The sequence below is a fragment of the Podarcis cretensis genome (genome assembly GCF_951804945.1).
Source record: "Podarcis cretensis genome assembly, chromosome: 3".
NCBI classification, from domain to species: Eukaryota; Metazoa; Chordata; class Lepidosauria; order Squamata; family Lacertidae; genus Podarcis; species Podarcis cretensis.
In genome coordinates this window covers 43,923,699-43,950,304 of record NC_137172.1, presented here as the reverse complement: position 1 = coordinate 43,950,304, position 26,606 = coordinate 43,923,699, and the positions used below count along the sequence as shown (strand labels likewise).

Below are 26,606 nucleotides of genomic sequence, written 5' to 3'. Positions count from 1 at the left end.
TGTAGCCAATGAAATGCAGTGTTACCTCTGGTTACGAACTTAATTCGTTCTGGAGGTCTGTTCTTAACCTGGAACCGTTCTTAACCTGAAGCACCACTTTAGTTAATGGGGCCTCCCACTGCCGCCGCGTGATTTCTGTTCTCATCCTGAGGTAAAGTTCTTAACCCGACATACTACTTCTGGGTTAGTGAAGTCTGTAACCCGAAGTGTTTGTAACCCAAGGTGTTTGTAACTCTATGTACCACTGTATATAAAGCCAAACATAGTGGCCCAATTTGCACATCAAGGGGAAGCCAAAGCACAGTTTACCAGAACCACATGTGCTTTGCTCCTCCCCAGTTCCTTTAGTACAGCTCAGTGTACAGCTAAGCAGCACCAGATTTAGGGTGGTACAGGCGGTTCTCCTGCATAGGGAACTGAGCTGAAGGGGTGCAGAATGGAAAAGATAAATAATTGAGAAGATCCATTGGGGGTGCCAAATTCGGGACTTTACAGGGCACCATATTATGAAAGATTACCAAAGTCCGCCCCTGAGCTAAACCAAGGTTGAGACAAAAACTTGCCTATTGATCCTAGGTAAGGAGGAGATCCCTTAACCAGACAAGATGCTGTTCTTAAAAGGATCAAGGAGGAGCAAATAAGTATGAGCTCTTCTCTGGGAGCCAGCAGTAAACCGTAATTTACTATATTGTGATGTGCAAGGCAGTCCAGTCACTTAATAGTCTGTCATTAAAAGCACCTCTTTTATCTTTCCTGTTAGACTGTTCCTGCGGAGGGGCTTGTGTCAATATTAAAGAAGAGAGATGACAGTGATGCTCAGATCCAGCGGAGAGAGTCTAAAAGAAGAGTAAGATTCCTAGAAATGGAAGACACATTTGACCAAGGTACCCTGCTTTTGTTTATCACAACCCCCCGGCCCTGCCCCCATATTACAGATTATGAGTTGCATTCAACTAAGTCATATTTGAAATCTGTTGAAATCAAGGGATCGTCATGTCTCCTGCTTAAGGATGGACACAGACTAGTTCTTGTGTTTTCAGAGATGGAAAATTAGCCATGTTATGCTTCTCGTTCACAAAAGGCACTGGTGTAAACTGATACCTGCATAGCCCTATATAGCAAGCTTTTGAATGTCTGCTACCTCCTTCCCCAATCCATCGTAAGACTGGTACCGGATACAGATTCCATGGCTTCAGCCTTAGCCAAAATATTTTTGTTCCTCTCTTCTCTCCCCACTCCATAGTTGCTGTGTTTACCATCTAGCCTGATGAACAATTCTGTAGAACGAAAATACTTACACTGTATTCAGTGATGTTAGGCATTGCCCTACATTTTAGCTACTCGTGGCATAGATTATTATAAATTGTTCTCTTCCAATTTTGTTTCTATAGTTTTATCGGGGGGACGGGGACGGCGGCATACACAGTACATTAATTCCATTTCATGCAAAGTTTCACACAGAGTTTCCATTTCACGCAAAGGCATGTTGACCCATAGTAAGGCAATGCCTTTGTTACACCAACCCACGTGTCACTAAACGGTGAACTCATCATCAGGCTGGGTGGTAAACGGAGGGGGTAGAGGGTCTTCTAGAAACAAGTGATAAAGCCATGCATCTTTATCTTGTAAGAGTCTGAAAGTAGTTCAGTTGCCTGCGATTTCATCAGCTCTGTGTTATGTATCTTATCTTTACAGAGGAAGTTGGAGGTGGCTCCTGTGTTCTGCTGATCTTACTGTGCGTAGCAACTGTATTCCTTAGTGTTGGAGGAACTGCGCTGTACTGCACGCTTGGTGACACAGAATCTCTTGTATGTACTGACTTTGCCGCCAATATGGACTTTTATTATACCCGAATAGTGCAGGGTGTAGAGGAACTTAAGCACTGGCTATCCTTCACATAGAAGAAATTGCTGACAGCTCACTGACAGTTGTTGAAGAGATAAAAATATTTCAAGCTGCTTGTACCATGGCACCTTCAGAAGAGGTACAGTGAATGACATAGGAAGTACCTCTGCTCAGGAGATACTTTCCTGTAATCAGGGGTGCATAAGTGGAATTCATGCTACTACATCATGAGGCAGCATGACGGACTGATAAACTCCCCTACTGTTACCTTTATGTGATGCTTTCAACAGCGATCCACCAACCTTAGGAAATGAAGAAAAGAAAAAGTTTTATCACCTACCCTACAGTTTCCAGTCCCCACATAATTGTATGCAATCCATGTAAACTTAGAGCAGGACTATATTGTCTTTCTGGCTGATCATGCAAAGATGTTGTCTTCAACTATCATGCAATAAGTCCATATTTTATGGAAACGTACCTTATTTGGGTTTAATTACTGTTTGTCCTGATTTTTAATTGTCCTAGTGAGTTTTGTAATTTTATTGGAGTGGTGCAGCAGAAATCAGAGCCCTCAGCCTAGTTGTTAATTAATTTGTCTTGCATTTCAAATTGTAGCAGCTGTAATGAGTGGATGCCTCCATTGCTTCATATACAGCTTTTTAGTTGTAGATTCCTTAAAAGTGGATTTTTAGAAAACGTTTGCCACAACAATAAGAAATGGCATTTTAAATAATTTTTACGGCCAATAAATGGTACCATCCGCATCCCTTGTAAAGGGCTATGTCATAAATTTCTTTTTTAGATATACAACTATTATGTTTTAAGTGTACATCTAAGAATTAAAACAACACTTTTGCAAACACCACTATCATGTCCAGTGTATCAGCTACACTTCCCCACTGAGTCTATGCTCAGTGGCAAATATGGTTTTTTCTTTGTAGTGAGCAAAATAAGCCTCAGTATCAAAACTGCCTTAGCTTTAATAAAGCAACTGATTTCTCCTTGACCAAATTATGAAGGAAAAGGGGGAAAATAATTAAGAAAGCTCTGAAAAATGCTTGCATATCAGCTTAAAAGTTGAGTATCTGATATATATTCTCTCACCCATGAAAAAGATGAGCTTCAGTCTATCTTGTGGTGACATTACATCCTTAGTTTTCCTTTTAGCTGAAAATTTTGTTAATCCCATAACTGAAAACGACAACAAACACCGGACTCATGACTGACACCTGCCGAAATCTGTTTGGAACTTGGTTCTTATTCAGTGTCGGTAATTTTTTCTTTTTAAATATCCACTGCATGCTGATTCCTTCTAATCTGCATTTCTTAAGCTTTCTGATAATGATGTGTGAGGCTAGAGAAAAGTTGGATAAAATCCCCAATTCTCTCCCTACCAAGAAGAAATTGCTTATATAATAATCAGGCATAAGAGCCTGCTGGATTAGGCCAGTGGCCTATCTAGTCTAGTATCCTGTTCTCCTGGTGGCCAACCAGATGGCCGTGGGAAACCCCCTGCCATTTCTAGCAACTGGTATAAATATACATTTGTACTCTAAAACTGGAATATAATGTCTATTTTTTAAATTAATGGTATAATCTGTTAGTTGATAATGAAATTAAGGGCTTGATTGAGGCTCGCAGTCAACAGTTACGCTCGTATTGGAGGCAGAGGGTGGGAAGACAATTTTTGCTAATCTCTCTTCCCCTTGCAGTCTTCTTTGTCCCCTGAAAACCTGTCCAGAGTGTTGTGGAATCCTCTGAAACAGGGTGGGAAGTAGCTTTGGGGGCAGAAGACAAAAGGGAATTGGCGAAAATCACCACCACCCCTTCCTTCATGGGCATCCTCTGCTGGATCCCAGTTGCCTCTCTAAAAGGAAGGAGCCTTATATCTTCAGAAACCAGTCTCCAGGGCTCTAGTGCATTAGTGCACTAAAGGTGTGTGCAGAATATGCTAGTGGTGTATGATGCAGAGTGTACCAATATTAAGGCCCTGGCTGTGCAGAAAACAAAAGTGCAATGACAACGAAAGTTAAATCGTGAAAACGGTGTTCTGAATGTTAAACTTCACAAGGGAAGGCTTTGGGGCATTAGAAAGGATATCCATCTTAATGTGAATTGGTAAGAAAAAGATTCGTTTTTATATCACGCTTTTCCTTCAGAAGAATGACATGTTAACTACACTGGTAGTGCTTCTTCTAGGGATGTCCCCTCTCTGCTAAGTGGCTGGTGTTATGCAACTAGATTTTTTCTCCCCTGTCTCTATCTATGTGATGAGAGAGAGAGAGGGTGCACACCTGGCACACCTGTTTAATTAGCAGGCTGGGTATGTATTTTGGATTGGATCTCCTCTTTCTTCCCAACCCTTCTTAGAGAAGATTCTTTTGCATTTTGACCTCTGGTACACCAATCCCATTTAGTTCCATTGGCTGGCCGGCCTGCAATTTTGGCAAAGCAGTTAGTTGTTGAGTTATGCTGGCATAGCTGTTGGTATACTCCAGCCCATGGTTAGGATCCAAAGAGCTCCTTAGCTGCCTGTGCACAGACCTTTCCACATTAGTGTTGTCCTTTCTACCCCCCCACCCCGGCTACAGTTTCTCACACCGCACCACCAGGAATTGCTCTTGCAGTTCTCCAGGATATAGGAAGTCTTTTTGGTGGAGAGGAAACAGCTTTTGAAACTAAGGATTCAGAAGCACACTTGCTCACCCTACCAACTATACTGTTCTTGGATTTCTTGGCCTGAAGATTTATGTGCTGACAGAGCAAATCTTACAACGGGGTAGTTAACAATTTTATGTGTTTTGTGTCTAATGGGGGGGGGGATCTTTGTTATGTCTAAACACAGTTTTCCATGTGCACTCCAAAGGCCTTTTGTGTTCCACTATAGCAGTGCTTGAACCTTCTAAAAGGGAGGCATGAGTTTTAAACCTGATTACTGGCTGGTTCAGTACATCACTTTTGTCTGCTCTTATTAAGTTAGCTTGATCTGTAAAGGAATTTCCTTATTTTCTTTTGTAATTTTATGATGGATTGTTGATGAGCATGCCTTCTGTAGCTATCATGTTGTATCTATAATTATGTAGTTACTATATATTTTGGGGTTTTGTAATTTTCAGTTTGATGTTCTGTTGAATATTAATGTTTAAAGCAACCACGAGTTTCACCTCTGTTTTAAATGTATGTGCTCCTGATCACCAAAAACATTGAGAATGAGAACTTGAATTTTCTTTTTAAAGTATGCCATCAAGAAGCCTTGTACTTAGGTTCATTTTGGCAGAAGTAATGTTAAAATTATTTTTATTGCACATTTAAAAGAGAAATACAACACAGATTTTAAGATATCTCACTTTGCACTAGGGTTGCCAGATGCCCCTTTAAAAAAACACATAGTTGTTTGATTTTAGATCACAGCAGTACCATAGAACAGAACTGCTCTCCTTTATTTTGTAACACCCTGCTCCACCAGACTCTGTATATTTTTGAATTCTTACTATGGCAATCCTATCATTATACCACCTTAAACTGACATACTCTGCAGCCACAGAGCCCAGGCCATAGCACCCATACTGCCCTTGTTTGAGGTGGAGGGCAACAGAATAGGCAGATGTCCTGAGCTGGGTTTAGAGCAGTCTTATGGTTGATCTCATTTATTAGCACTATATGGAAGCAGTCTCAAATTTTTGACCATGTTGCATGTGCTGCTTCATCTCTCTGCTGATCATGACCTGTAGCTAGATATTCCAGTTGGTTCATATAAGAAATTAAAACATCAGTAAAACGTTGGTACTAATTCTTGTTTGGTATGATAGTTCACATGCTGTGTGGTGACCTTTCAGATGGTTGGCTGCGTAACAAAATTTGCTCTACCTGGCCTTTAAAATATGCTGAAGTTGCTCTCCATAGTATCTCAGGCTCTGATTCCGCAAACATTTTATGCAAATGTGACCGATTTGAAAGAGAAGGCTCTTGTATAAAGCTATGTTGGGTCTCAACCTCCATGTTGAAACCGCTCTAAATGAAAAGCGCATCTCCAAATTGCTGTGGAATTGAGAGGAACTAGAAGGTAGGAAACAGTTTTTCTCTTTCATTGTAATTCATGTATGCAAAAGGCCTTGAGCTATAACCCATTTCTCATGGTTGTTTCCTCCTAGCTGTGAATGGCTGGGTCTTGTAAATAAAGCTAAGTGTGTGAGAGAGCAGAAAGCTAGGACAATACAAATACAATTGTTCCAAATTATACTATAATACATGGGATGTGGAACTTTTATAAATTTATATATAAAAACAATTGGCTGAATATTAAGCTACATTTGTTTAAAAGAAAATTCTAGTTGCTTCTACTTTAATAAGGCACATTTCGTCCAATCACTGCCTCCCAGCTTGCTAATCTTTATACAGTATATTGTACATGTGTGTGATTGTGCCTCAGTGGATGTGCAATCAGTTACTGCCAACAATGGGAATGCCTTAAGCTTTTTTCAGTAAAACGCAAGTGAAAATCCTAAAGCCAAATTGGGTATCAAGTTGAATTTTGTTAGTCTAGCTAGCTCACATACTATTGAACTTCCAATAAAAGGGCTGTTACACTCGTAAGAATAAGAAAACATAGCAATTTAACTTCTGCTACTGTGTAAAGTCAAGGCAAATCAAAGTCAATAATAGATGTGATAAATCAAACCTTAGCTACTAATAACATGGGAGGAAATTACTATTTGAAAGCATCAACCAAGCTTGTGATTTCTAAATATAACGAACAAAAATAAAGTGTCCCTGAGAAAATGCATTGAGTCTTTTGAGTGCTGTTATTAATAAAGGATGTAGACCTTAATAATATGTTCTGGATAACTACTTGCCATTGTTCTCAAAAAGCATTTTAGTAACTCTGTTATTTTACAGTGACTTATAAGGAATTACAAGCAGACCTACAACCAGGCCTTGGAATGAACTTTTTCATTTGAACAGGGTTCACTGAACTACCCATGAGATTTGTTACCATAATTGCTAGGTGAATTAAAGGTGAATAAAATTTATTTTGGGATAGCTCTGTGAATGATTTCTTGTTCATCTTCATGTTCCTTCCCTTCCCCCACCCCCTAGCACTCTGCAGTGGGGAACTCTCAGACCCAAGCACTTACTCTTTAAAAATGAAAGTTAAGTTGTTTTTAACTACTTTATTCTATGGAATTGTGTGATTTCTCTGCCATTCCTAGCCCAGTGCTGCATCTGCTTCAGCCAAGAAATAGTGGGCCCATTCCCTGCTCCTATACTCCTATTGGAGCGCAACAAAGATTTTCCATACAATCACTTAAGAACAAAGTTGTGATTTTGTTCTAATTAATCTATTTATCTAATCTGGAAGATCATATTTTGTCATGTTTTCCAATATGCAGCAGTCTGTGAGAATTATTATTATTTTATTCTATGAAAACATGTAAATACAAAAGTTGAACTGCAGCAGAAAGTACTACTTCAACTTTTGTTTAAGATGCAACTCTGACAATGGAGTTCAGCTGAAATTGCAAAGGGAGTGTTAGAAGAGGAAACTAGTGCTATGGAAATAATAATAATTGTTCCACCATATGCTTTAAATTTTCTGTTCCAGTATTCCCCCCCCCCCCCGGCATGCACTTTGCAAAGCTTACAATCGATAAGCTAAAAAAATAAGGGGCATTACTGCCTGGAAATGGGAAATACAAAACCAAACAAATGTTTTCTCGGTCTGTCCAGTCTTTTTTTTTTCAATAGATTTTTATTGAGATTTTAAAGGTTACAAAAAGAAAAAATAAAGAACATATTTAAACAGAAAAAAACAAAGGGAAAAACAAACAAAAAAAAAAACAAAAAAGATGCAGATAATAATAATAAAAAAATCAATCCTTTACATAACTTTATTTCCTTTGCTTATTTCCTTGACCTCCTCACACCTCCCTTTTTTGTATTCTAATTCGATTAGATATTTCAGCAAATCCTTTCCATCTTTATTTCTATCCTAATGATTTATCTTAATATACTATAATTTTATGTTCTGTTCTTTCACCAATTAACAATCCATTTTTACTTAATCCTTTATATCATTTCTGCTAAAACCACATTACTTCATTCCAACATCCCTCTAACATTCCTTAATTTTACAATGTTTCTGTAGATAAACTTTAAATTTCTTCCAAGCTTCTTCCACCAACTCTTCTCCTTTGTCTCGGATTCTGCCAGTCATTTCCGCCAGTTCCATAAAGTCCATCACCTTCATCTGCCATTCTTCCCGGGTGGGTAAATCTTGTGTCTTCCAGTACTTTGCAATAAGTATTCTTGCTGCTGTTGTGGCATACATAAAGAAAGTTCTATCCTTCTTTGACACCAATTGGCCGACCATGCCCAGGAGAAAGGCCTCTGGTTTCTTCTGAAAGGTATATTTAAATACCTTTTTCATTTCATTATAAATCATCTCCCAGAAAGTCTTAATCCTTGGGCATGTCCACCAAAGGTGAAAGAATGTACCTTCAATCTCTTTACACTTCCAACATTTATTATCGGGCAAATGATAAATTTTTGCAAGCTTGACTGGCGTCATGTACCACCTGTAGATCATTTCAATATATTCTCTCGGTCTGCCCAGTCTACCCAGACGGAAGCCTTTACTGATTGGCCTGTCTCATTAAACCATAGTGACAATAAACTATAGTCAAAACAAAAAAAATTCCTTCCAGTAGCACCTTAAAGACCAACTATAGTTTATTGTGCCAGTGCCCACTCCTCAATAGCAGGCACTCCACGCCTCTCCTGTTCTTGCAGGGGCCACACCAGCAAGGAAACTGGCTATAGTCTGGCTTGTCATTATGTTTAAACTCAAGATCAGGGTTTGTTTCTCTCGAAATGAAACACAAGCAGTAGCCAAGAACAAACCTTACCATTTATAAGACCTGGATTATAATGTATAATTATAGACCTGTGATTTGCAACATAAACTACATTCTATGTACAATAAGATGTATGTCTACTTCATCTGAAAACAGGAACATGGGGTATGTTGTGCAGGCACCTATAAATTAAACACTTTGTCATGAGCAGTCTACTTAGGGAATTGTCTTAGTGTAATTTAGTGTAATATCATCTTTGTGTAAGGCCAACATACAGCCAACCCTGTGAATACCTTCTTGGAACTAAGAACCACTGATTTCAACTAGATGTTTTAAAACCAAGTAAATGTGCATAGGATTACATTTGGAAATGCAGCTTCCTATAAATTAAGCCCACCTGGAAATTTAAGATCTAAACTAGCCCTGGTTAATCTAGTCCAGTACTATATTGTTTTTTTCTATCTGACAATCCTTCCTGTATCTAAGGAGTGCTCCCATGTTTTCCCTCCTCTTCTTCAGGTTAAATGTACCAGCTCCTTTCAACCTTTCATCATAGGCCTTTCCCCCCCACACCACTGGCAAACTGTGTTGCCTTCCTCTGAGTCTGTTCTGATTTGTCCCTGTCAGGAATGGAGAACCTATGGCCCTCCAAATGTTGTTTTACTCAAACTCCCATAAGGCCCAGCCACCATGGCCCAATGGACCACAGTACCTCAGGGACCACCTTTCATATAAACCAACACAGGCTCTGCAATGATCATCTGAGGCCCTTTGTGTGCCTCCTCCATGAGAGGTCCAGAGGGTGGCAACATGACAATGGGCTTTTTCTGCAGTGACTCTCTGTTTGTGGAATGCTCTCCCCAGGGAAAATTGTCTGGTGCCTTCACTATCTTTAGGCGCCAGGTAAAACCGTTCCTCATCAACCAGGCCCTTGGCTGTTTAATATTCTGCAGCCTTTTAAATGTGTTTGGGGTTTGTGTGTTTTTGTTTTGCTCTTGTTCTATTTATTTGTGCTTTTATCCTGTAATTTTAACTTGTGATCTTTGGGTGAAGGGTGATATATACATTTAATCAATAAAATAATAAAATAAAATAAAATATATCTCTCTTAACTATGATGCCCAGTACTGGACATAGATGTATTCTGACTCATGCAGAACAAAGTATAATTATTACCTCTCATTTACTTGGAAACAATGTTTCTATTAATACAGCCTAAGATTCCATTATCCTTTTTTTTCAGCCAACATCACATTGCTATTATGTTCAACTTGTGATTGATTACCATTCAAAGATCCTTTTCACATGCACTCCATTCTAGAAGTCTACATTCAAGTTTTCATAATTATATTTTGCCTAAATGCAAAACTTCTACATTTTTCTCCACTGTATTTCATTCTGTCAGTTTTCAAACCAGATTATTTTTGGCTAATCTATAAATTAACCCCAGATACCATTATTATTATTATTATCTATTATTATGATGATCAAGAAGGTTCGCTTTGGCAAACAACTTACATCTATTTAAAAGCGAACAAAAGATATTAGGAGAAACTGCTTAAAAATAACATCAATGTCTTCAATCCAAGATGGAGGAACTGGAGTACCTTGTGTAAAAGAAAAACAACCACCACCCAAAACTTTGGAGGAGTCATTGCCTCTGAGTGGTGGGCTTCCTCTTCTCCAAACACCTCAAATGGTAGTGGCTTTTTTAAACAATGTTAAGTAACAATGTGAGGTTTGCTTCAAAAGCAGCATGCAAGTATCTTCAGTGAAAAATGAATGCATAACATTTGTTCTCAAACTATTTAATTTATTAATGTAATTGCAAAATAGCAGAGTGCTTTATTCCCTCATGTTCTCACTGCCGGTATCAGCATATCTATTTTCCCCCCAACAGAATTTTGCCTTACCTAATTTTCCCCCATATGATGGGAACCTTTGTACAACCTTTTCCTAGTTGCATAAGAGGACATATCTCATTGTATTTTAAAAAGCAGAACTCCTGAGAGGGTCAGAGGAATACAGTCACATGGTACTATCAGCCTTAGGCACACACACTCTGCACACTAAGTGAAAACAATGCCATAGTGCCACCTAGTGACTTTAATTTACAAAGTCACTGTCCCATCTTCAGTCCAATCTACAGTCAGTATTCTTGCAGTATAGAATTTCAAAGATGGATATGTCCGAATTCATTTGCCACAATGTCCCAGAAAAAAGAAGAATGCTGTTTGTGTTTTCCACATCTCATTGCCTGTCCTGTTCAGAACTGTCTAAGAACCCTGCTGGATCAGATTGAAGGGCCATCTAGCTCAGCATTCTGTTCTCAGGGGCCAACCAGATGTCTGTAGGAAGCCCACAACAATCATTTGTTTGTCTATTGGCTGTCAATTTAGAGGGGGGAAAGTAGTTTGTATAATAAATAGTTAAGCTGATTATGGGGGAGCAAAACTGCATGCAACTGTTCCTCACATTTTTAAGTTTTTTTGTGCGTTTAGCTTTTTGGCAATGGATGTGTAAGTGTAAACAATATATGAATTCAAACATTTGTCGTGTGTAGGGCTTAATTTCTAAATAAGAGGTAGAATGTCATTCTTTACATATATAAAATGTTTTTATTGATTAGCAACAAAATATGAACCACACATTCAGTTTTCTCCAGTTCCACCCCCCTGGAACAGAAGAGTAGGAATGTGTCAGATTTTACCATAAGCCTGGTGGGTGCCAGTCTTCCAAGTGTTCATTCAAATAGTTATAAAGGGGCACCATATTTCAATAAAATAATCTGCATCGGGTGTATTGTTAAAGGCATGCACCCTTTTTGTCAATTTTACAGCTACGGCAATAATCTATACATTCTATTGCCATCATGTGATATGTAGGTGTTCAAGTCCTTTCCAGTTTCATGCTATGAGTAACTGTGCTGCCACCAGGAGAAAAATGATGAGTTGCTTATGAAGTAAAATGAACTGATCTTCTTTAAATATTTTTAATAAATCCATGCTTGGATTGCATTGTACATGCTGATTTGTAACCACTTATTTCCACAAATAGGGACATGGGTGGCACTGTGGGTTAAACCATAGAGCCTAGGACTTGCTGATCAGAAGGTCAGCAGTTCAAATCCTCGCGACGGGGTGAGCTCCCATTGCTTGGTCCCTGCTCCTGCCAACCTAGCAGTTCGAAAGCACATCAAAGTGCAAGTAGATAAATAGGTACCGCTCCAGCGGGAAAGTAAACAGTGTTTCCGTGCGCTGCTCCGGTTCGCCAGAAGCGGCTTAATCATGCTGGCCACATGACCCGGAAGCTGTACGCCGGCTCCCTCGGCCAATAAAGCAAGATGAGCGCCACAACCCCAGAATCGGTCACAACTGGACCTAATGGTCAGGGTCCCTTTACCTTTACTTATTTCCACAAATAGTCTTTCCCATAATGTCTGCACAAGTTCACATGACTGCCATCTATGGAAAGGCGTACCAACTGCCTTACTTTCTCTCCAGCGCATTGGTAGGTGTTTCGTCTATGTAACTGTATCTTAAAGGTGTAAATGTCATGTATAAATTAACTTAAAATAATTCTCCCTTTTGCGAATTAACACAGATCTTAAATGGTTTTTGGCCCATAAATTGTTCCAGTCCGCCTCTTCGGTGCTGGCACCTAGGCCTGTTTCTCATAATTGTTTAGTTGCTGAGCATCATCCAATTTTTTTAGAATGCTCAGTCGTATTCAAAATAAATTTTCAAAGGATGTCAGTGGACAAAGGCCATGGAACTGGAAATAAGATGAGCAACTAGAAAGACAAGTAGCTATTTCACATTGCATCCTCCCATCGTTTCCATAATTTGGTTTTGCTGTAAAGTTATTTTCATTAAAAAATCATTTAGATTTCTTTCGGGTGTGTAGAAGGAAGGATGCAATGTGAGTCATTCTTGTTTGAAAATCAAACCTGGGCCCTCTTAACTTGGAAGCTCTTTCTCTGTCCATAGTTGTACAAGGAATAACCTTTTCAAGAAAGGGAGAGACAATAGCATTCTGCACAGTGGCAGAGCTTCATGCTCTGGCACCGGGGGCTGGAGAGCAAGCGGGGGCACGGCTGGTGCACGTCCTGGGGGTGTGGTGCCCAGCACAGGCAGGGAGGCAGCCGCAATGGCACCCCACCGGGATCACACTGCCAGGGGCGGTACGCTCCCCTGCCCTCTTCCTCCGCCAGTGATTCTGCACATGTGTAAAGGCATACTTTCCTAACTAAGTGCTTCACAAGCCCTTTTGTGATGAAGACAGCAAGGTTAAACACTGTAGCCCTACCAAGTCAAAATGTTACCAGCTGCCACTGCCTGCAACCCCCATCCCACAATGTTTGGGAGAGGGCACAAACCTTCCATAGCACCCTTCCTCTGACAAAAGCATCCTATGTGTTTTGCTCACAGGAATTCTGAACCCAGCCCTGTACAAATAACAGTACTAAATCAGTCTCTAATACAGGAATACCGGCAATAACCAGCAGAGGGTGTGGCTAGACCTCCATAGATTTCACTGCCTATGTGCTAGCTTTGACTATGTGTTCATGATTTATGCTGCTTCAATTTTCAGGATTAACTGCATTTTTTTTACCTTAAACCACCAGAGTTTCTCTTCTTTCTACCTCTTCCACACATTCCTGTTCTTTATCAAAGTCTTCCCTGAACGACTCTAGCCTCACCTCTCTGATCTCTCCTAAATTACTTCTTCATATTCCACTGTTCCTCTTCACTAATCCATGAAATCTCTGCCCTTCCCATACCAGTCTTCTCAGTCAGCCCTCTGGACCAGAACAGTACGTATTAATGAGCTGTGTTGATTTGTCCCTGTTGGTGATAAACATTTAGTAATAGTAATATTGCCAAACATGCAAAATGCTGTGTTATGGTTGAAATACTAAAGATATGTCAAATGCCTCTGGCTTCAGGTGTATTTTTTTCTCACTCTTTGATATGTAGGAGTGAGCAAAGTCAAAGAAGATATGGTGAATTAAAGGTGAAGTATTTTTAAAGTATTGTTACACACTACCCCAATATCCAAGTGGTGTGATATTCCAGGGATTGCAGGCATTTAACCCAGGATCTGTTTTCCCTTTGGGGCAAACAAATTTGATACTTAGTCAGTTCGCAAACGGTATTGTACTAATGTTTTAAAGAATAACTCTGAACATTAGGTGTTAAGTACCAGCTGTGCAAAATTTTAAGAACTTTTTCTGTGGTTGCTGCTGATATGGATTTGCATGGCACTTTTGTTCACAGTCTATCTCATGCCACCTCCTTAATTTCTAAATCCCAATTCAGCTCCCACCACCTTCTCAAATTTTGCTGAAGACAAAATCGAACCTCTCTAACAGATTTATACAAAGTTGATATTAGTTCTTTTGTTATATTTTCTTCCACTATTATTCTTTTAATATGTTGACAATTGTCTTGTGGCTTTGTTTTTAACCTGGGAATTTGTTTTAAAGGACTTTAACTGGTAGCCTAATAACCATGGTATCTGAATATTTCCCAATTGAATTTGCATCTCATTAGTGGTAAGCGGTTGTCCATCTTTGTAAAAATATTTCAAATAATACAACTGTTTTATTTCCACATATCTATAATTATAGGCTCTATATTTATTTTTGAAAACCGGGTAGCAGTGTTTTCCATTACATACACATTACATGGGGTGGGAGGCCTTGGACCATAACCTATTCTCATTTTGTCCAAATCTTGAAAGTTGAGTGTAAATGGATTTGTAAGCCAGTGTAAAGAGCAGATTTTTTTTTTTTTTTAAAGTTATTACTTTTATACGGGCACCATCTATTTTCAAGTTCTCTGATGTGCTCCATTGAGTTCCCTTATTGCCAGACATTAGGTCTGTCATGTTGCTGGGTTGACATGCATTGTATTTTTTTATATATATAATATTTTTATTGATTTTCCAACACATATTAAACACAATACAATACATTATACAAAGACAAACAAACACATAAACACACACAAATATAGTTTCAAAACCTTCTTTTCATAAACATTACTTCTCCGACTTCCCCATACCTCTCCTTTCTGCATCCCTATTTCCAGATTTCTTTCAGCAAATCCTCACTTAATTTAACTAATTACTCTTTTTTCCCCCTTCTCTCTTACGTAATCATTTACAGCTGTAATCCTCTTTTTTCTCTAACCTCGACATTTTAGCACTCATTAATTTTATAATCATTCTTAAGATACACTTTAAATTTCTTCCAATCTTCCTCCACCGTCTCTTTTCCTTGGTCACGGATTCTAATGCCAGTCATCTCGGCCAGTCCCATGTAGTCGATCACCTTCGTCTGCCATTCTTCCAGAGTGGGTAGTTCTTGTGTCTTCCAATACTTTCCTATAAGTACCCTTGCTGCTGTAGTAGCGTACATAAAAAAAGTCCTGTCTCTCTTTGACACCAATTGGCCGACCATGCCCAGGAGAAAAGCCTCTGGTTTCTTATGAAAGGTACATTTAAGTACCTTCTTCATTTCATTATAGATCATTTCCCAGAAGGCCTTAATCCTCGGGCATGTCCACCAAAGGTGATAGAAAGTACCTTCAGTTACATTACATTTCCAGCATTTGTTATTGGGCAAATGATAAATTTTAGCAAGCGTGACTGGGGTCATGTACCACCTGTAAATCATTTTCATAATATTCTCTCTTAAGGCATTACATGCCGTAAACTTTATACCAGTGGTCCATAACTGTTCCCAGTCAGCAAACATAATATTATGACCAATGTCTTGTGCCCACTTAATCATAGCTGATTTAACCGTTTCATCCTGCGTATTCCATTTCAACAGCAAGTTATACATCTTTGACAAATTCTTAGTATTGGAATCTAACTATTCTGTTTCTAGTTTTGATCTCTCCACCTGGAAGCCAATTTTCCTGTCTTGCTTATATACCTCCATTATTTGATAACAATGGAGCCAATCTTGTACTTTAAACTTCAGTTTCTCATAACTCTGTAGTTTCACTTTTTCACCCTCTTGTTCTAAGATTTCACAATATTTTGGCCATTTGGATTCCATATTAAGTTTTTTCACCTCCTTGGCTTCCATTGGCGACAGCCACCTTGGGGTTTTATTTTCCAACAGATCTTTATAGCGAGTCCAGACATTATATAGAGCTTTCCTAACAATATGGTTTTTAAAACCTTTATGAATTTTTACCTTGTCATACCATATACATGCATGCCAACCAAACCTAGTAGACATGCATTGTAATCAATGGTTGGGTGAAGATACAGCAAAAGTTATTTTAATGTGTGAGATGATGATGATGATGATAATAATAATAATAATAATTTATTATTTGTATCCCGCCCATCTGGCTGGGCTTCCCCAGCCACTCTGGGCGGCTTCCAAAAAAAATATTAAAATACTCTAATACATCAAACATTAAAAGCTTCCCTAAACAGGGCTGCCTTTCGATGTCTTCTAAAAGTCTGATAATTGTTGTTCTCTTTGACATCTGGTGGGAGGGCGTTCCACAGGGAGGGCGCCACTACCGAGAAGGCCCTCTGCCTGGTTCCCTGTAACTTGGCTTCTCACAGTGAGGGAACCGCCAGAAGGCCCTTGGTGCTGGACCTCAGTGTCTGGGTAGAACGATGGGGGTGGAGACGCTCCTTCAGGTATACTGGACCGAGGCCATTTAGGGCTTTAAAGGTCAGCACCAATACTTTGAATTGGATTTGATATCCCGCTTTATCACTACCCGAAGGAGTCTCAAAGCAGCTAACATTCTCCTTTCCCTTCCTCCCCCACAACAAACACTCTGTGAGAGGGCTGAGAGATTTCAAAGAAGTGTGACTAGCCCAAGGTCACCCAGCAGCTGCATGTGGAGGAGCGGAGACGCGAACCCAGTTCCCCAGATTACGAGTCTACCACTCTTAACCACTACACCACACTGGCTCGGAAACGTACTGGGAGCCAATGAAGGTTTTTTAAGACCGGTGTTATGTGGTCTCGGCGGCTGCTCCCAGACACCAGTCTAGCTGCCGCGTTCTGGATTAGCTGTAGTTTCCGGGTCGCCTTCAAAGGTAGCCCCACATAGAGCGCATTGCAGTAGTCCAAGTGGGAGATAACCGAGCATGCACCACTCTGGCTAGGCAGTCTGCAGGCAGATAGGGTCTCAGCCTGCGTACCAGATGGAGCTGGTAAACAGCTGCCCTGGACACAGAATTGACCTGTGCCTCCATGGCCAGCTGTGAGTCCAGAATGACTCCCAGGCTGCGCACCTGGTCCTTCAGGGGCACAGTTACCCCATTCAGGACCAGGGAATCCTCCACACCTGCCCACCTCCTGTCCCCCAAAAACAGTACTTCTGTCTTGTCAGGATTCAACCTCAATCTGTTAGCCACCATCCAACCTCCAACCGCCTCCAGGCACTCACACAGGACCTTCACCGCCTTCACTGGTTCTGATTTAAAAGAGAGGTAGAGCTGGGTATCATCCGCATACTGATGAACACCCAGCCCAAACCCCCTGATGATCTCTCCCAGCGGCTGCATATAGATATTGAAAAGCATGGGGGAGAGGACAGAACCCTGAGGCACCCCAAAAGTGAGAGCCCAGGGGTCTGAACACTCATCTCCCCCCCCCCCACTTTTTGAACGCGGCCCAGGAGAAAGGAGCGGAACCACTGTATGACAGTGTCCCAGCTCCCAGATGTCTGATTAAACATGAATTTGTTAAGTTTTGTTTGCCATGTGGACATATGGTCTGGTGGGAGCCAAACTGGTAATGTTTGAAATTAATACTTTTGGAACAAGTGTCATTTTAGTTTAGTTCCATAACAGAAAGTTTCATTTTGCTCCAGCGTCGTATGCCCATATTTATTGTTTTCCATACTTTGCTATAATTTGTCTGATATGATTTGTTTAAATTATAAGTAATCTGAATACCTGAAACTTTTTCTAGCTATTGGTAAAATGTTGGGAGATTTCCTAAAGTTGCAGGGGAATATGAAAGAACATTACTTCCAATTTTTGAAAATTTACATTAAGTTGAGAGACATTCTATACCTTCTAGCATTAACTGGGTCTAATGTATATAAAACAATACTGTCAGCATAAAGTCCCAGAAAGTATTCCTTTCCATTGAAAGTTACACTCTTTCCTGGCAGAATTTTGTGTAATCTTGTTGCTGGGGGTTCTATAATTAAAGCAAATAATACCCTTAAATCTTTCTAAATTGTCTGAAGGAACAGGCCATTCCAAAGTGAAACTTGGCAACTGATAGTTAACCTACTGACAGCTTTGTAATGTAAATCTTTACAGCAACCCACGCACTTCCCACATATCCATGGGCTGTAATTCGTTGCACCACCACCTTAATAAATATAGTGACGTTACCCCTAACATTGTAGTTAATTAGTCTTTTACATTTTGAAACTCATCCCAAGAACACTACTGTGAAACTTGCTTGGACTTTCAGATGCATGGTGGGGGCACTTACCCCTGAAATAAAGTTTTGTTTACACTGAAGTAGAATTTGACTTCTTTGGCTCAAGATTTTAAAAGCACTTTAGAATGCAATTGCGTTTTATTTATTTTGGAAAAAATGAGTGCAAGGTTATAAGTGTGCAGTTTCTGTCATGCTTCTCTGCCCTTGAAATCTGCAGCAGTACAGAGAATATCATATTGGGCAGGTTACTAATACTCTATCCTCCTCTCACTGAGAATATGATCACTGGACCATGGCTGTAGAGAGGATACTACTCCTGCAAAGTGGATACTCTCACATAGGAGTACAGCATTTTACTGTATTGTTGTTGTAGTAAAGTTAGTCTTATTTAGAAAATTATTCTTTGGTCAAGCAAAAGGAGTGAGGCCTTGTGGGAGTTTCATCAGCCACAAGGACCCTGGGAAAGAAGTGTGTATCTTTAAACTCTAGACTAGATGTCTCCTTAGTTGAAAGCTTTATGGGAACCAAGGAAGCCTTGATTTAATGAAAGATCTAACACCTGAGTTCGAGGGTGCAAACATCCCCCCTCAGTGATGCTATCTGTCCTTGAATTGCTTGGGAATGTGTCTCTGGCTAATTTCCACGGAAGGGAGGAAACCCTTTGATTTAAAGTTTGGACTCCAAATTGGCCCAGCTGTCAAGAAGTAAATTGATTGACCAGCAAGCCGGTCATTGGTGTATTCAAAAATAATTTGAGTCTTATGATTGGCTTGAAAGTTACGACGCAGAGTGTGAATTGTGAATAAAGGATTGGGGAATTGTTTGAGAAATGGCGCTCTCTGCCATTGCTCTACAATCCGCATAGAGGCCCGGCTCTGATGTCCCATCTTATCAGCCGTCGTTTTGTCTTTTGAAATGGAGATCTTCAAAAGCCTTCAACTTGCAGAGTCCTAAAGGTTTCAACTATCCTATTGTGTGTTAGAGCTTGTGAGTATGTATAGCTAGGTATACTATGCAATGTTCTTATTTTCTTGTCTGTAACGTTCAAAAGAGTGCCTGCTATTCTAGCATGTTTTTTATGTTATTTTAAAATAAACCTTTTTAGAATGAAACTGTTTTAGTTTGTGTGCCTTTCCGGAGGGAATAGCTAAGTCCTAGCCTTACGCTTGGTTACGCTCTACCGTAGAACTTCTGCCTGCAAGTCTGTGGATGCAGCTTGTGGAACAGGGGGACAGCCAGGTTAAATGGGTCACAGCCTTCTCCCTGGGTTGTGGTCTGGGTCCCCTGGACATAGGGAGTGGTGGCAGCCCTACCGGGTCGTGTTTGTTCTGTTCTGAAAAAAGTAATTCACCCGCCAACCTTGCCCTGGGCGTCCTAGTCTGGCCGGAGAGCAGAGACAGGAGAAGGGAGGGGCAAGCGGTTGGGGGTGAGCATTACTACATGGTGGCAGCGTGGTGGGATTGAACTTCCCACGGAAAGGCACTTTGATTTTTTAAAAAAACTTGGCACGAATCTTTTGTGGGTTACAGGTGGTTTATTTTTTTTTGGATAGTGATAGTTAGGAGAATGGAGGACAGTTTGTTAACTTCGCAACAGCAATCATTACAAACTGTAGATCAATGGGGATATTTGGGAGAAGATAGCTCCCTCCCGGTGGAAACCGACCCCCCTAGAACTGTGAGCCCTGGAGTGAAATCCGCTTCCTGGTTTTCGGATGGCTCAGGATCAGAGGAAGAGTTGGCGGATGCCAGTAAAATAAGCACGGTCCGGAGGGGCCAGCGAGAGTCCTGCATTGTGGACAGGGGGAAGGGCACGCCAATTAACCAAACCCTATCCCCTCGTGAGGAGGCAGAAGCTGTGGTGGACTCCACGCGTTCTAGAAAGAATTATTCTGTCCATGCAGAACCTAAAGAGCCTAAAGAGATGGATTTCTCAGAAGGACATGATGTGGAGTGGATGCGTGATCCGGTGAACGGTGGATTCCGCTGCCGTGATAAGTATCCCAGAGTGAACCAGTCTCTTTTAATGGGACCAAGAGCTAGCCGGATGGCGCCTCACTTTCAAGACCTGTCGCAGCAGCCACAGGAGATGACTGTAGGAGACTGCCGTCGAGAGCCGCCAGCGCCGGACGTTCGCCGGAGGGTGAGACAGCGTCCAATCAGCCCAGGCAGAGTCTACTCGCCGGTGAGGGCTCGAGAGGTGCGTGTGCCGGTGCGAAGGTACGAGGCAGAGGAGGAGGAGGAGGAAGAGTACTTCCAGAGACCCCTGCGTGGATACGCAACAACGGCGGCGGAACAGCTACGCGCCCAGGGGCAATTGCCTCCTAACCCTACACCAAGGTATGAACCTGTCCCGAGGAGGGGGGGAGACCAATACCAACGGTCCCCTCCAGGACTGACTTTAAGTAATCTTAACTGGAAGGTGTTCCAGAAATACCACCCCCCCACTGATGTCCTTAGTTATCTAAATCTTTTTGAGGTGACTTGCCGGGACATGGGGGTTGCGCCAGAACTGTATATGGCGGTGTTACGTCCCCTAGTTTGTGGTGACTTGTCAGAGCTTATGGGACACCTCCCCCCAGATGATATGAATGACTATGAAAGCTTTAAAAAATTAGTCATGCAGCGGCATGGCTTACATCCTGAACACTATCGAAAAGCTTTTCGGAAAGTGGAAAGGGGAGGGCTCACTGACAACATTGCAGTCTTCTCTGCCAAAATGGCCCAAAACTTTGAACTGTGGCTTGCAGCCGAGGGGGTGGAGGATTTGAAAGGGATCAAGCAGCTGCTGCTAATTGAACAATTGATGCGCTCCCTGCCCCCAGAAATTGTTAGTTTGGTTGCCGATAAAAAGCCCAGGACGCTGGCAGAAGCCACCGCCCTTGCTGAATCTTTTTGGCTGAACCGCACCCATCTTGTCAATAAAGGACAGAGTAACATGTATAAATCTACAGCGTCGTCGGGAAGGTCCGCCCCCCCCATCAAAGAATCCAGCAAAGGATTGCCTACACCTGCTAAAGACTCTGCTGCAGCTGGGGGAGAGCGTGCTAAAGTGCCCCCGAGTTCTGGACTGTGTTTCTTTTGCAAAAAACCGGGGCACGTAAAGGCAGTTTGTCCCCAGTTGAGTGGGAAGAACCCCCCCGTTCGTACCTCCACCCCTGCTGTCCGTATGATACAGCGGCAGGAGGAAAATTGGGAGGAGAAATCGACAACACCTGGAGCAGTGGAAAGTTTGGCTCTGAAGGAGGAGGGTGGGACAACACCTGTTCTGAATAAACCTGAAATATCCGTGACCGTGGGTCCTGTATGCACCAAAAATCCTGTAAAAACACCTCATGTGAATTGGGCAAATTTGGAGTTTTCTGCCCCTATCGAGATCAATAAAACTGTTGTGGACTCGTACCGGGACACTGGTTCTGATATTACTAGTGTGTCGAAAGATCTGGTTTTACCCAGCCAGATGCAGGCTAAACCTTTAAAGATTAGCCCTTATGGAGTGGAGGAAATTTTCCAGCCAACAGCAATAGTTCCCCTTAAATACAAAGGTTATAGTGGGGACCATTTGGTAATTGTTCATGATCCAGAAGTCTGCAAAAGCCCCGTTTTGGTTGGGAATGATCTTGGGTTTCAAGTCTATCTGCAGCAACAGCTGAATGTGAATCCGGTAACCGTGGCAACTCCCCCCACCCCCTCCCCGGCAGGGAAGGATGTGGTGGAGCTTGAGACTGGGTTGGATGGAAAACCTGGAGGGGAGGGAGAGTTACCTGTCTTGGATGAGGATACCAAGAAGGACCTTAATGGTTCTGTGGAACTGGGAGATCTGGGAGAGTTTGCTGCTGAGCAAAGGGCTGACCCCTCCTTGCAGGATTGTCGGGAGGCGGTTGGAACTCCTCTCCGAGGAACGAAGAGGGCCCAATTTGTGTATAAAAAGGGACTTTTATATCGACAATTTGTACCAAAAAAGGTGAAAGATAAAGATTTTGTTTTACAACTAGTGGTTCCAGAAAAGAAGCGATCTACTGTTCTTAGCTTAGCCCATGAAGACGGCTTGGCGGGTCATATGGGACTACAAAAGACCTTAGAGAGATTGACTCGTTACTTCTACTGGCCTGATGTGTATCAAACCACTAAAGCATATGTGCGTTCTTGTGTAATTTGCCAGAAGGTGGGGAATGACCGTGATAACCTGCCCAATGAGTTACAGAGTGTCCCCTTAGAAGCAAATGTTTTGGAAAAGTGGGGAATTGATTTAGTGGGTCCCTTGCCAAAAACTCGCTCAGGGAAGCAATATCTGTGCGTGATCATTGATTATGCGTCTCGTTATGTTTATGCCACAAGTTTGACTAATACCTCTGCTAATAGTCTGGTTAAGGCTTTAATTTCTGCCTTCTGTTCCCTAGGAATTCCTAAAGTTTTGGTGAGCGATTTGGGAACTAACTTTATGGCTAAAGTAACCCAGGAGGTCTTGCGTTTGTCTGAGGTTCGCCACCATACATCCATTGCTTACCAGCATCAGGGAAATGGGTTGGTGGAAAGAGTGCAAAAGACCTTGGTCCAGATGCTGCGCAAGTATGCCCTGGCCCATGGTACTAGTTGGGACCAAGATTTGCCTTTGGTGGTGGCTGCTTATAATGATGCCCATCAAAGAAGCCTTGGGTTTGCACCCAATCAGTTGATTTTTGGAAGGCTTCTGAATACCCCTCTCTCAATGCTTCGAAAGGAGTGGGAAGGTTCTGAGGAAGAGATAAAACTGCCTTCTGTTAGTGAGTATTTTGCCCAATTAAAAGGAACTCTGGCAGACATTTGGCAACTGGCCAAAGAGAATTTAGAGAACGCCCGATTAGATCAAAAAAGAGTACATGATGCCAAAGCTGTGTGCAAACAGTTTGAGGTGGGGGATCAGGTATGGATTTTAAGACCGTCTCGCCCCCACAAGTTAGATGTGAAATGGCAAGGTCCTGGTGTTGTGGAAGCGAGGCTGAGTCCTGTGCGTTACCTTGTAAAATGCAAGGAATTGCACCCCACTGCTCGCGAGTATCATGTTAATTCTTTGAAAGAGTGTGTTGAACAAAAGATCTCTGTGCTAGCCATTTCGCGGAGCCAGGAGGAGGTGCCTGCTTCACCTGTGGATCTTTTAACTGAATACAAACAGGCTGGAAGTATTTCTGATGTGTTGCAGCTGCCGACTTTAAGTGAGACTCAGGCTAAAGAGCTCTATGAAGCACTGCAACCTTATAGCAACACATTTAGCACCAAGCCTGGTAAGACTCACTTGGCTCAACATCATTTTGTCACGGGGGACACTCCCCCCATTTCCTCACGTCCATACCGAGTTGGTGAGGCACATGCACTGAACATTGAGACTGAATTGAAAGAAATGTTGGAGCTGGGAGTTATAGAACCTAGTAAGAGTGCTTGGGCTTCTCCCATAGTACTGGTTCCAAAACCAGACGGAACTATTCGCTTTTGCATAGACTATCGAAAAATTAACCTAGTTACTGTCCCTGATGTGTTTCCCTTACCTAGGATTGACACCTTGATTGAGAAGTTGGGACGGGCGAGATTCATCACTGTCATGGATCTGACAAAAGGGTATTGGCAAATCCCGCTGTCCCCAGAAGCTTCTGAAAAGTCTGCTTTTGTCACTCATGTAGGCTTGTACCAGTTTAAAGTGCTGCCGTTTGGATTACGAAATGCTCCTGCAGCTTTCCAACGGTTAATCAACTCCTTGATTCATGACCTGAATGAGTTTTGCTGTGCTTACTTGGATGATCTAGCAATTTTTTCTGAATCGTGGCCAGAACACCTTAAGCATGTGCAGAGAGTTTTGGCCCGGTTGCAAGAGGCAAACCTGACTGTTAAAATATCAAAATGCCAGTTTGCCCAAGGAGAAGTAGTGTACTTAGGATTTAGAGTGGGGTCAGGAAACATCAAGACTTTAGAGGCCAAGGTGCAGTGCATTCAAGAATGGCCTCGCCCCATCGTGAAGAAGGATGTGCAGTCTTTTATCGGGTTGGTGAATTATTATAGGCGCTTCGTTAACCATTTTGCAACTTTAGCTGCTCCGCTCACCAACCTTTGTAAGAAGTCTTTGCCAGTTAGAGTAAATTGGACCGAGGAGTGCCAAAGGGCCTTTGATTTGTTAAAACATGCCCTTATGAGCTCCCAAGTCATGCTGGCCCCAGATCAGAGACGTCCGTTTATAGTGCAGACTGATGCCAGTCAGACTGGACTAGGAGCAGTTTTGCTCCAAGAAGATGAAAAAGGAAATTGGCGTCCCGTGGTTTACTTGAGTAAAAAGTTGATCAATTCTGAACAAAATTATTCAACCATAGAGAAGGAGTGTTTTGCTTTGGTCTGGGCTCTGACCAAACTGCGTCCTTATCTGTGGGGTAACACCTTTGAGGTTCAAACTGACCACTCTCCCCTGTGTTGGTTGGAAAGGGTGAAATCATCCAACCAGAAATTGCTTAGGTGGAGTATGGCTCTTCAAGATTTCCAGTTTAAAGTCACTCACATTGCAGGAAAGAGTAACGTTGTTGCTGATACTTTGTCTAGGATGTACCAATCTGTTCCATGAGATGTTATTATTGAGTACTGCCTAAGAACTGTGAAAAATCGGATTAGGGGGGTGCTGCTAGTGATGTATGTTTTAAAAGCTGCTAAAGCCCCCTGGACCGGATGAACTACCTCAGTATGTAAATAATTTTCTTTGATGAAATTATGGGACTTCACCCTATAATTTCATCTTAGAGGGGAGGGTGTAGTAAAGTTAGTCTTATTTAGAAAATTATTCTTTGGTCAAGCAAAAGGAGTGAGGCCTTGTGGGAGTTTCATCAGCCACAAGGACCCTGGGAAAGAAGTGTGTATCTTTAAACTCTAGACTAGATGTCTCCTTAGTTGAAAGCTTTATGGGAACCAAGGAAGCCTTGATTTAATGAAAGATCTAACACCTGAGTTCGAGGGTGCAAACATCCCCCCTCAGTGATGCTATCTGTCCTTGAATTGCTTGGGAATGTGTCTCTGGCTAATTTCCACGGAAGGGAGGAAACCCTTTGATTTAAAGTTTGGACTCCAAATTGGCCCAGCTGTCAAGAAGTAAATTGATTGACCAGCAAGCCGGTCATTGGTGTATTCAAAAATAATTTGAGTCTTATGATTGGCTTGAAAGTTACGACGCAGAGTGTGAATTGTGAATAAAGGATTGGGGAATTGTTTGAGAAATGGCGCTCTCTGCCATTGCTCTACAATCCGCATAGAGGCCCGGCTCTGATGTCCCATCTTATCAGCCGTCGTTTTGTCTTTTGAAATGGAGATCTTCAAAAGCCTTCAACTTGCAGAGTCCTAAAGGTTTCAACTATCCTATTGTGTGTTAGAGCTTGTGAGTATGTATAGCTAGGTATACTATGCAATGTTCTTATTTTCTTGTCTGTAACGTTCAAAAGAGTGCCTGCTATTCTAGCATGTTTTTTATGTTATTTTAAAATAAACCTTTTTAGAATGAAACTGTTTTAGTTTGTGTGCCTTTCCGGAGGGAATAGCTAAGTCCTAGCCTTACGCTTGGTTACGCTCTACCGTAGAACTTCTGCCTGCAAGTCTGTGGATGCAGCTTGTGGAACAGGGGGACAGCCAGGTTAAATGGGTCACAGCCTTCTCCCTGGGTTGTGGTCTGGGTCCCCTGGACATAGGGAGTGGTGGCAGCCCTACCGGGTCGTGTTTGTTCTGTTCTGAAAAAAGTAATTCACCCGCCAACCTTGCCCTGGGCGTCCTAGTCTGGCCGGAGAGCAGAGACAGGAGAAGGGAGGGGCAAGCGGTTGGGGGTGAGCATTACTACAGTTGTGTTATTGAGGAAATTATTATAAACATGAGTAGCAGACACAGAACCCCCTAGATGTGTGATTTGGGGGGGGGGAAATCCTCTAGACGGGATTTTTGGAAATAATTGAATGGAAAAATTTCCTACACAAATGATTTGCAGATTTATAAACTACTTCACAAACACAAGCTACTGAAGCAGTGTGTAAGGTAAATTAGGCTAATGCTGTCTCTCCCAGCTTGTTACTGAGTAAGTTTGCTGTCCCCATGTCAGTTAAGTAAATGAAAGAGAGGTAGCACCCCTCCACCAAAGATGTTTTGGGCTATCCCAAGAATACACCCCCCACTACTGGGAGGCTGAATCCCATAATATATCCTGGTATTATATGTGGTCCAATGCTTCATTTTACAGAAGTCTTTATCTGGCCTGCTGCTTCGAACCCAATTACTGCCCACGTGGGCCTAATTCCAAGACACACTTGTAACATGGCTCTAGACATGACCCCTGGGCACACTTTCTGTACCATGCACCCAAGCATAGCTGCCTATTTGTGCATTAGCTTTTAGCCATAGCTGTCAACTTTTTCCTTTCCTTGCGAGGAATCCTATTTGGAATAAGGGAATTTCCCCTTTAAAAAAAGGAAA

At 41.8% G+C, this 26,606-nt stretch overlaps 1 protein-coding gene across 4 annotated transcripts in view; it reads left to right on the top strand.

The window, feature by feature from the left end:
* The window catches only part of CNST (consortin, connexin sorting protein), a 45,326-nt gene extending 38,698 nt beyond the window's left edge, over positions 1–6,628 (top strand). For all 4 annotated transcript variants that reach the window (XM_079969495.1, XM_079969498.1, XM_079969496.1 and 1 more), the window contains exons 11-12: positions 761–884; positions 1,696–6,628. In XM_079969495.1, the coding sequence (XP_079825621.1) occupies positions 761–884; positions 1,696–1,901 (330 nt within the window). In that variant the 3' untranslated portion in view covers positions 1,902–6,628. The remainder of the gene's footprint in view (positions 1–760; positions 885–1,695) is intronic.
* Positions 6,629–26,606: the final 19,978 nt, after the last annotated feature.